The sequence below is a fragment of the Xenopus laevis genome, chromosome 2L, assembly GCF_017654675.1.
Source record: "Xenopus laevis strain J_2021 chromosome 2L, Xenopus_laevis_v10.1, whole genome shotgun sequence".
NCBI lineage: Eukaryota > Metazoa > Chordata > Amphibia > Anura > Pipidae > Xenopus > Xenopus laevis.
This window is the reverse complement of record NC_054373.1, coordinates 85,079,603-85,091,653: the sequence shown is the minus strand read 5'-3', so window position 1 is coordinate 85,091,653 and position 12,051 is coordinate 85,079,603. Positions and strand designations below refer to the sequence as shown.

At 36.3% G+C, this 12,051-nt stretch overlaps 1 protein-coding gene across 7 annotated transcripts in view; it reads right to left on the bottom strand.

Moving 5' to 3' along the window:
• zmym4.L (zinc finger MYM-type containing 4 L homeolog) overlaps positions 1–12,051 on the bottom strand; it is a 72,661-nt gene that overhangs the window by 30,181 nt on the left and 30,429 nt on the right. For all 7 annotated transcript variants that reach the window (XM_018244954.2, XM_018244956.2, XM_018244960.2 and 4 more), the window contains exons 3-9: positions 10,780–10,841; positions 9,675–9,842; positions 8,705–8,783; positions 6,235–6,496; positions 3,760–3,934; positions 1,520–1,732; positions 2–152 (exon numbers count right to left, since the gene is read on the bottom strand). In XM_018244954.2, coding sequence (XP_018100443.1) covers positions 2–152; positions 1,520–1,732; positions 3,760–3,934; positions 6,235–6,496; positions 8,705–8,783; positions 9,675–9,842; positions 10,780–10,841 — 1,110 coding nt within the window. The remainder of the gene's footprint in view (position 1; positions 153–1,519; positions 1,733–3,759; positions 3,935–6,234; positions 6,497–8,704; positions 8,784–9,674; positions 9,843–10,779; positions 10,842–12,051) is intronic.

Below are 12,051 nucleotides of genomic sequence, written 5' to 3'. Positions count from 1 at the left end.
CCTGAAGCAGTGACTGCTTGAACCCTGTAAGCAGATAAGCAGTTTACTGAGCAATACAGCTCTGTGCGGCCCAGGCTGTTTGTGTTCTCAATCATCTCTGCTGAAGAACGCAACGTCTTGCAAAGAGCGCAGGGTGTGATCTTGGCTGATTTCTGCAGTACGTTAGACAATGGGATACTCTGTAAGAATCATTCACTCCTGGGGACACTTTTACATTAAGGGGAAAGATTGCGGTCAAAACTGTAGATTTTATTTTGGTTTCTAGTTTGTCACAGCAAATAAAAATGTAAACATACAGTGTACATCTGCTAGCCAAAAAAGACATCATCATTTGCTTCCATAACCCTAATCTCAACACAGATCGGTCACTGCTTGAACCCAGTAAGATGATAAGAATTTTACAGAGCAATATAGCTCTGTGTGACCCATTCTGTGTGACCCATGGTGTTCAATCATCTCTGCTGACAAGCGTAATATCAGAGAGCAGTTATCTTGGTTGAATTCTGCAGAACTCAAGGAAAAAATATATCCTGTAAGAATCACTCTCCTGGCTGTACTTTCACATTAAAGGAAACATACTGCATGAAAAACAAGAAAGCACCAAGTACATTATACTCTTAACTACTATGTGCTTAAAAAGTAGTGTTTTATTGAAATTTTTTTTTTAAAAAAAAACCTACTAGTCCTAGACCAAATCTTCCCCAGGCTGTTCAGGGGAGCCAGCAGCACTCGGCACACTACACTGTAGGATAGGAATCAATCAGCAGCTAGACTCATCTAAATGCAGGGCTGCGATTAGCTATGCCCCTCCTACTGAGCTAACTTTTAGCAGGGACTTAGGACATGTCCACCCCTTATTTAAAACACGGACAGGGGCCATAGCAAATATATTGAGAGCTCCACCAAAGGGCCATTTTTAAAGATAACATTCATTTTTAGCTCAAAGTAAAACTGGCAACATCTATTTTTCATTATTGCCTACACAATTGTTTTTTTTTTTACTAATCCTATAAATCTCCTTTAAGGGGAAGGATTGCTGTCAAATTGTACATTGTATTTTGGTTTCTAGTTTGTCAAAGCAAATGAAAATGTAAACATCCAGCAAACATATACTAGTCATAAAGCCCATCATAACTTGTTTCCTTAACCCTAATCTCAACACAGCTTGCATTCATTTTATTTTCTTCTGCTAAATAGACACAAATAATCACAAATCAAATTCTTTTAAATGTGTTCTTGCCGAATGGAAATATTGTGAAATAAATGCATATTAATACTACAGTTGCATGATTGTTTCTAGCTTTCACATGGGAAAGGCAATAGGGACAGAATGGGTGTGCAGAATATAAAAAAAAAAAATGGCATGAAAAATGGTGTCAGTTTGAGAACCATTAAATCTGGGCATATAAATTGGAGTTCTAATTATATCTACATCGTCACACAGACATTCTGTGATTAAGAATATACAAAGGGGCTGAACGATAAATACTATAGTATGTGTAGAAAGAGAAATAATGACCTGTTTGAAGGTAGTGACACAGGAGGAGCTGCAGAATTTCTTGCACTGGCCATCAATGTTCAGAAGATGACATTGTCCTGAGCCACTATAGCAGTATCCCCCACAGTTTTCACAGCAGTTCATGGTCAAATTATTGGCAGAGCGGAACTTGGAAAAACATGCATCACTGCAGAGCTTGTGGACCACATTCTGATAATTTACTTCATGCCGGATCTAAGGTCATGAAAAGACAGCAGATAAACTGAGACACTGAGGTTGAGGAAATTAAAAAATTGTCAGAGTCATACAAGCAATATAGGCATGCCATTAAAAAGATGATAAGGCTCCTTTAAAAAATAAAAACACATTATAATTTTATCAGGATACGGGAAAGTACATTTTAATGGCTTCCTTGCTTCACTGTCCAAAACATATACCGTTTACCACAGATACTAAAACAAGTATATATTTCTGAGGTTTTAAGTAAATAAAATTATACTTTATTACATTTCAATGTCACTGTATTCTATCACTGTACATCTACGGTACTTGAAGTGGTTAATTCAATCATATAATTAACAGTAGAAATGCCCACAAATCATAATTTCTGAAGCATGCTAGGTTTGTTTGATGCCAGTAGACTACTCTTGGGAAAATATAGCATATCAATAGCTCCAGCATGTTTCTAATAACAAGCACTTTTGGAAGGACATTACAATTTACATGACTTTTTGCAACACAAGTACACCCACTGCTTTGAGATGCTTAGCAGTGAAAAGACCTGCAAACATTCTACCATTTCTCAAAAATGGTGGTCACAGATTGATTAGGTAATTTGGATGAGGTACTTTGGTCATATGGAACACAATTAAAAGTTGAAGAAGGCCGCCTGCACAAAATTACAAAAATTAATAGTTAAAGGGCTGGTTCACCTTTAAGTTAACATTTAGTATATCATAGAATGGCTTAATCCTAAGAAACATTTCAATTGGTTTTCATTTTTTCTTTTTTTTTTTTTTTTTATAGTTTTTTTTTTTTTATAGTTTTTGAATTATTTGCCTTCTTCTGACTCTACCCAGCTTTCAAATGGGGGTTCACTGACCCTATCTAAAAATCAAATGCTCTGTAAGGCTACAAATGTATTTTTATTGCTAATTTTATTACTCTTTCTTAATAAATATTTCTATTCAAAGGAGAAGGAAAACTACCAAGGCATTTTATTGCCAATAGATTAGCTGCAAAAGTGCAAGCTATAATGCTATATTTATTCTGTAGAATGTTATACCATATCTAAGTAAAAAGCTCTAAAAGCTCTCTTTGTTTAGGATAGCAGCTGCAGTATTAGCTTGGTGTGACATCACTTCATGCCTGAGTCTCTCCCTGCTCACTTAAAGCTCTGTGCTCAGATTACAGCAGAGAAGGGGGTGGGGGGGGGGGGAATGAGCATGCTCACGCCTGGGGCAAGGAGGTTTAGGCTGAAGGAAGGAAGTCTGATACAGAAGCCCATGTGTACATAATAGAAGGAAAGAAATGCAGTGTTTCTTTTGACAGAGGACTCAGAGCAGCATTACATTTGAGGGTTTAATATGTGTATACAGTTGTAGCAGAGCATGCAAATAATAATAGTCCTCTTATTGCTTACCTCCTGTGCTACTGCCCAGGCACTACAAATTACAATAAATTCACAAGAATGGTGGAAGCAGAGGCACAGAGCTTCACTGCAATCTTCCTTTAATAGTAGTATCAAACTAAATGTTTCAGGCTCACACGCCCTTTGATATATATATATATATATATATATATATATATATATATATATATATATATATATATATATATATATATATATATAGTGGATATTGAGAACTAGAGAGCTGCTCAATAAAAAGCAAAACCTTTTTTTTTTACACAGACATACCACAAATTTAAAGGAAAACATTATGGTTAGTGTGCTCGCTATGACCAGTTCCCAACTTCTGGAAGTTCTAGTAGTGTTTACAAATATTTCTAAAAAAGCCCAACTGAAAGTTCCCAAATTCCAAACACTGTGGATAACAGATCACATACCTGTAATATATTATCGGTTGCCAAATTCTAGAATGATGGCTATCACTTAAAATAAGTTGTTTCGATATTATACTTATAACATATCAAATAGTATGTTTGAAAATGTGGCTGAGAGGTTACCAATAAACTGGGAAAATAATTCTGATATTACATACAATTATATACAGGAACATACTAAAGCAGCGACCACTTACCACTGCATTTTTCAGACACACACTGCACTTTGTGGAAATGCTGTTTGTGTGTATAGTAACTGTTGGTTTCTTTTTAATCTCGTATGCAGACAGGCATGTCTGACTGCAGAAGTCCTTGCTGGAACTTGGATTGTCAAACTGAGCTGTGATGACATCCTTGGGATCAGCAATTAGTCTGGATAAAAGACAACATTATAATTTCATAAATTTCTACTTCATCAAATGCGAATACTGCACAGATGAGATCACTATTCTAACCAAACAAGAAGTCTATTTCTTTTGTTTTCAATTAAATGATAACACTTACTACACTGCTCAAAGTTCTCCCTGCAAGCTGCATTCTTTTCCAAAGAATTTTGGGCTACAAAGACAAGTCAAGTCAACCACAGATAAACACTAGAGATTGGATTAAAATGCTACAGGATGCTACAGGAAATTGTCAGGCACGAAGAGATATTTAAAATAGCAAGATATTTTTTTTTAACGGGGAGGGGAGCTCTAAACACAAATATGTATCCTAAAGATTAGTAATGATTTTAAGACCAACAAATCTATAAATATTTGCAGTTGCAGCGAGATCTGATCATCTAACAATACATCATACAATACAGCATTTGACCAATTATCAAAGCATTTTCTTATATATGGAGACTAATCAACAGCAATGAGAAGATACAAGAAAAACACAGTACAGCCATGCCTACTCAGTAATTCTATGTACAGGTATGTGACCGGTTAACAACAATGTTTGGGACCTGGTGTTATCCAGATAGACAGTATTTCCATAATTTGGGTCTCCAAAGTCTACCAAAAAATTATTTAAACATTAATCAAACTCAATAGGATTGTTTTGCCTTCAATATGGATTCATTATATCTTAGGTGGGATCAAGTCCAAGGTACAGTTCTATTATTACAGAGAAAAGGGAAATCATGTCTAAAAAATTTGAATTATTTGATTAAAATGGAGTCTATGGGATATGGCCTTCCCATAATTCGGAGCTTTCTAGATAATGGCTTTCCAGATAATGGATCCTGTACCTGTATTCTTACATTCAGCGTAGCAGTTTCTTATAATAAAACACAACGCAAATGTGCAAAACATGTATTGAACAGAATAAATCATGATAAAAGTGGTTTGCCATCAGTTATGTTATGTTACAGAAGATAACTGTATAGCCATCTTCTTTTACAGTGTTTTTTTTTTTTTATTTAATGGTATTAGTGCACACATTTAAGCAGCACTTAACAGTGATTAAACATCAATCGCATCAGTCTCTGCCCCAGTGGAGTTTACAGTTTAAGGTACCTATAACATTCAAACACACACACACTATGGTCAATTTTTATCAGTCGCTAATTAACCTGTTGTGTGAGGAAGCCCATGCAGACACGGGGAGAACATATTTCTCCCCAGTCTCTTGCTCACTTAAGCTTATATGAACAATTCAAAGCAACTTTTCAATTGTACTGTATTTTATTCATAAATTAATTATAAATTATTATTTATTAATAATTTTATTTTCAATTATTAGCCTTCCATTTCTGACTGTTTCCAGTTCATAGACAAATGACAACTTTTGGTTGTCACTAAACCTGGCAAACAACAAGTTGACTTTTTATTTTTAGCTACTTTTATTTTATTGCTATTCTTGTTTTTTATTTCTTATTCTTCCATTTTGATTTTACAACAATTCTCTTGTTGAATGGGTAGTTAAGCCCAAGCAATCAAATTACAGTCTGAATTTCAAGCCAGAGAGCTGCATACCATAACATAAATATTTCAAAAACCACAAAAAAATGAAAAATCACCAATTTATGTAGATTAAAGGAACAGTAACACCAAAGAATGAAAGTGTCTTAAATTAATGAAAATATTATGCACCGTTGCCCTGCACTATTAATACTGATCTGTTTACTTCAGAAACACTAATATAGTTCAGATAAACAAGCTACTGAGTAGCAATGGCGAAAATTGACAAAAGGCTACATGGTACAGGTTAAATAGTAGATAAGAGATAACACCATTATGTTCTACAGAGCTTATCTGCTGCGTAGCCTGAGCCCTTTCTCCTTTGAATGGCTGCCCCCATTGCTACACAGCAGCTTATTTATTTAAACAAAAGTAGCAAACACAGCAGTTTTACCATTGCAGGGCAACACTGCATTATATTTTTATTACTTTAAAACACTTTCATTGGTTGATGTTACTGTTCCTTTAAGGCATAGCAAAAGTATGTGAACATCCCTTTTAATACATGTGATGTCACCACATACTTCAGTGGTCTGCAATCAATCAAACATTATACAGAGCAACACTAATGTCAAGTTTGTATTCATTTCTAAAGAAGGGAGATAGATCAAAGAAGTATGAACATATATTTGGTTCAAATTTCAGCACACTTTGTTGATTGTTTTATACTATGCCAAAAAAACCTGTGTGTAATATTTTGGGTAGTAAGGGCAAATGATTTACTTTCCACAGCTGGAGCAGGTTCTCCTAGGGGTAGTCGTAGGTCTTGCCGGAGGAATGGTATAGCCAGTGAGGCAAAGAGTAGAGCAGAAAAGCTGGGTGGACCCTTTCCGCTGATATGCTGTCTGTCCTTTCTGCAGGATCTTTTTGCAGCCAGAACAGGATACTCTGACAGAAGTTGATGGTACTGCTGGAACTGCAGGGAGAGACTTGGAAGCTACTGGGCAGGTTATAGGGGGCTGCAAGCTTGTAGAGAGTTGAGGAGCTGCAATTAAAAAAAAAGAAAGTAGTGAAAAGCCAATTAGACTGATTATTTTAAGGCATTAACGCATTAATACCGAGAATACAAATAAAATAAGATTCACCATGATAGTCTGCATTAAATTGCAGGAACCATTGTCCCCCTTCCACTCACTTTGTTCTGTGCTAAAATTATGGATTCTGGGATTTGAAGTCCCTTTGCTTGTCATTTTGGGTAGTGCACTGATTCACTGGAAAGCAGAGAATCCAAGTCTCAGAATGCATCACTTCCAGGGAATTCTTCTTAGCAATTATTTTTAACTTAAGTGGGTTCACCCATGATCAGTTTAATAACAAAATATTAAAGGGATTCTGTAATGATTTTTATGGTATAGTTTTTATTTCTAAATTACACTACAAATAATTCAGTAATAAGACTGCAGAGGGGTTTTTCACGAGTAGAGCATTTACTCACCACATATAGGAAGTGGCCCAGGTGCATCGCCCTGAGCCCTCAGCTTGGGGAGCGGACAACCGTGAATAAATCTGATGGCAGGCACTCAAATAAAGGCAATCTTCCAACGAATAGTAGAAATCAAGTAGAAAAGATTTACTGTGCCCTCCGCGTTTCGTGTTACAAACACTTAATCATAGAGCCTATGATTAAGTGTTTGTAACACAAAACGCGTAAGGCAATCTTTTCTACTTGATTTCTACTATTCGTTGGAAGATTTCCTTTGAGTGCCTGCCATCAGATTTATTCACTAAAAATAATTCACTCTACCATATAAAATGTAATTCCTGACCCAACAAGTGTATTTTTTAGTTGTGATATTGGTGTGTAGGCAGCCATCTCAGGTCATTTTGCCTGATCCTTTTCTTTCAGAAAAAGCCAGTGCTGCACTATGGAACTGCTTTCTGACAGGCTATCGTTTCTCCTACTCAATGTAACTGAATGTGTCCCAGTGGGACCTGGATTTTACTATTGAGTGCTGTTCTTATATCTACCAGGGAGCTGTTATCTTGTGTTAGGGAGCTGCTATCTGGTTACCTTCCCATTATTCTGTTGTTAGGCTGCTGGGGAGGGAAAGAGAGGAGGGTGATATCACTCCAAATTGCAGTGCAGCAGTAAAGAGTAACTGAACAAGTCACATGACTGGGGCACCTGGGAAACTAACAATATGTCTAGCCCCATGTCAGATTTCAAAATTCAATATAAGAAAAAAACACGAGAAGATCTAGAATCATGTGTTAGGTTTTATTATACTTTTATTAGCACATGTATACTCTGTGTTTCCCAAAGATTGTTTATCACTCACATCAGCTTCTGATCCGGTGGAGTTTACCCTATTACATCCCTGCATTAATCACTGTCCGATTTATCAGAAAACAAATAATCAATCATTTATGTTTTTGGAATATGGGGGACCCAAAGACCCAGACCAATCCAACTCAAACATGGTAAGTATATTCAAAACCCTGAAGATAAGACATTTTGGACTTCTGGTTTTAAAGTCTTGTCCCGAGCATTATTTGGCCTGCACTAGAAAAGGCATTCTTGGTGATTTTTGCTTGCCTGGGGAAGACTGCTGGGTCTACTCTATGATGGAGGGGAACGACTTTTTAAAGTTTATTTTTAACCCTGCATATAACCAAATACCTGAAGTATGAAAAAGACCACTGCAAGGTAAGGCCCTAGATATAGCAGAATATCGTCAGCCTGATTACAATGTATCAACTTATCGATCACCTTTATTTTTTTGGTCCTTGCAAGGTAGATAATTAGATCAACAATATAAAGTCCTTCATCGTCCCCCTGTTTTATTGGGGTTTTTTTTAGCAGAAGTTCATAAAAAAGAGGAATAAAAGTGCACTGGTAATCTTATTATCTACCTAGAAAGGATCAAACATGGAAAAGCGTCAATTTCCTTGTTTACCTCAGCAAATAAAAAAAAATCATGTTTAATTGGTGATTTTTGTGAGCCAAAAAGTATGCTTGATATAATCAGTGGTAGAACTGCTGGGGGTGCGATTACACCTGGCCCACACCCCCTCAGGGCCTGTCAGAGCCTTGAGCACATCCAAACCTGTAGTGAAGATTGCATGGGAGGGGGTCCCACCAGCACTAGTTACGTTACTGGACACAAGCCATATTTATTGAACTCATTTTGAACCAGGGGTATACCCCTTTAAGTATTATGAACAGAACTTTTCAATATTTATTGGTACTCACCCAAGGGGCTGCCACTGACTGAAAACACTGCGCTGATCTTCAATTCCCCTTCAGAAGATTTTGGCTGCTGGGTGTATTCCTGAAATAGGGAAACAGATCAGATTCAATACAGCAGTTTTCCATACATAAAATGTTTTTCTGAAAATATTCATTACATTATACAAAAATCAAATGGCATAAAAGTCATAGATAAATACACAACACAAAAACAGCATTACCCCAACACATTATTTTGTACTTTAGACTGTAATACTAATCACATACAATGTTATGCCATAATCAAGATTTCCTTAGTTGCATGCAAGGTTTTCCCCCAAGTTATCTACTTAATTGCAAAACGACTGTGTTCTAAACAGTTTATTGATTATCTGCTAGGCAAACATGGGTCCAGCAATCCTAATGGAACCTAGAAAGCAGTCCCCCTGAATACAGTGACTCATAACAATATTAGGACAATATCACACAAGGCAATTCAGGGCTTATGTTGGCAACAGAGTTTTCAGATCTGTTCCTGATGCATTTCATTAGCGACTGCCTGGACCCGCAGTTGGTCTTTGACAATTGCTGACTACGGTGGGAGGTATCATTGAAATGAATGAGCAGCAGTTTTATTGCCTGCCCAGTTAGCTGAAAATCGCTCAGGTGTCAAACACACTGAATCTCCCAGAATGCTCTGTTACAGCTTCAAAAACAAACATTCTGTTTTTACTGGTACATAGTAAAATACATTATATTTAAATGGGCAGCTCACCTTTGACTAACATGCATATACTTTTTTGTTTTGCCTTTAATGACTCTTTTTTAGTAATTTAGCAATGATAGTATGGTTTACATTTTAGCAGTTATAATATATAATGAACACAAGTAGAAATTAACAACATATTCTTGAAAACACTCACACCTCCTCCAAGTAATAGTGTATTCCTTGGCATATTCACCTTATCTGTCGAGAAACACATGGTTATCTTACCGCAGAATTGTCTGGCTCATCTTTGATTTTGTCCACAAAAGGCGGAGGTGCTAAAGCTTTATTATAGTCATCATCCATTGGCTCCTCCTTTATTCTCACACCAGAGGAAAAAGAGTTACCCAGACTGTCCCCTATTGGGGACTTGCTACTGTATGAGTAACTAGATTCCTGAAAGAACAATTATATAAAATGCTATGAAGAAAAACAATATTTACAGAGATAATGAGTCAAAAAATTTGGAGTAACAAATATGTGGGTACGCTATGGTGGGATTTATATTAAAAATGTAAATGGTTTTAATATCAAAATTAGCCAATTTTGAGACTACAAAGGGCAAATGCACACCGGCTGTTTATTAATCTCTTGAGTCGTAGTACAGTACTCCTGCATCAAAGTTGCAACATATGTTTTTCCTTAAATTGAATGTCCATCTAAAATAATTAGAAGTTTTCTTATTTTGCACAATGATAGAAAAAGTGATTCTTATCAACTTTTCAATACATGCATGAATGAATGAATGAATGAATGAAATTGCAATTATATTAATAATTAAAAAGGTTCCCAATCTGTGGTTAAGGTGGTTATAAAAATAAAGATCTGCGGATACTTTACTTTATCTTGCTTTCTTCAAGCTGTGCACATACACAGTACAGTACTGTACATGTGTCTACCCTTGAAAGTACAAGAGAATCTGAAGCAGAGAAAAATATGGTGGCACGCTACAAGAAATTACCCCAAAATTTGTTTACATTGTTTTCTTAAATAAAAAGTCAGCCAGGCCAGATTAAAATGTCAGTACTTTAGTCACTCTGGGTGCCTGTGGCATTGCACAGTGTTTACATTTTTCAATCTTCGTTAGTCTATTCTTTAATGATGGGTGATGATGGGGGATGATGGGTTATAATGGGGAAGTGTACTAAAGGGCTGGGGAGAAGTTATGCTGCTTTGCAGATTTGTTATTTTTTTTTGTTAATAGGCCAGCCAGGATAAATTAAAACATGTTGGTGGCATCCAGGGGTTGAGCTATATAGCACACTTATGGACAAATAGAACACCAAACTTAAAATCAAATATAGAATCTTAACATCAGTATCGCTTGACCTACCCGAAAACTGCTGTCTGGAGCTTGTGCCACCAGCTGTGCTCTCGAAGTTTCCTCCATTTGACCTATAAATTGGCACAGGATAATATGAACAATATGTTACAGTTGCTGCAATGCTGTTATAAACAGGTACATTATGGTATATAAATTAAACCTTTTATATAGCAAGGCCTCAGTCTAGGGACAAACATCCCACTGGGTTAAAACAAAAAAGCCACTTACTAGAGAGCCAGCAGCCCTCTTACCTACTGAGCAGAGTGACAGCCAATCAGTGATGAGCAGATTTTTTTCTGTTAGAAATACCTGCTCATTTTCCATGAAGCCATGTTAAAGAATCTGGATCCTATGGTACCATATGTTTTTCCCTTATTAGACACCCTCAAATAGTAAAAAAGCATTCCCACGTTTTATTTCATATCTGAGGTTTGTCATTGCCCTAAAAAGGTTAAAAGGGGTGGTTCACCTTTAAGGTAACTTTTATTATGTTATAGAATGGCCAATACTAAGCAACTTTTCAATTGATTTTCATTATTTATTTTTTATAGTTATGTGTCTTTTTCTTCTGGCTCATATCAGCTTTCAAATGGGTGTTGCTGACTCCCTTCTAAAAAAACAAATGCTCTGTAAGGCTACAAATGTATTGTTATTGGTGCTTCTTATTACTGATCTTTCTATTCAGACCTCTCCTATTCATATTCCAGTTTCTTATCGGCAACCCACTGACCACCATTACTCAGGAACTGCTGTTGCTGCAAACCAGAAGTTTGTATCATCAGAAGTGGGCAGGGGGAAACACACATTTTTAAACATGTGTAAAGGAGTAAACCTGCTATAGATAAGACCTGTAACCTTACGCACAACCCACCTGCATCTGAAAGTCCTACTCACATCCAGTTGGTTAACTTGTTTTTTGGTATCACATGAGTATCCGACCATGCCAAACACATGGATCTTTAACCCTTTCACGGCTTGTCGATTTGGTCACTTGCATACTTTTATGCACAGTTTGCCAATTTGCCAGTTTTTGAACATTTAGTGCTCTTTAACTTTAAGGACCTTTACCAGAGGGGGCTTAAAGTTTACCCAAAAAAACGATATCTAATTTTTTTCAGAACAACATATATACGCTTCTGTCAAAAAATTTAAAAAAAAACCTCATATATTTCATAATATAAACAGATATAGTAGAAACAAACTTATTTTGAAAGGCCCACGTCTCCAGAACACTCGAGTATGCATAGTATTGAGATTTCCTATTTGTATAGGTCAACTCCC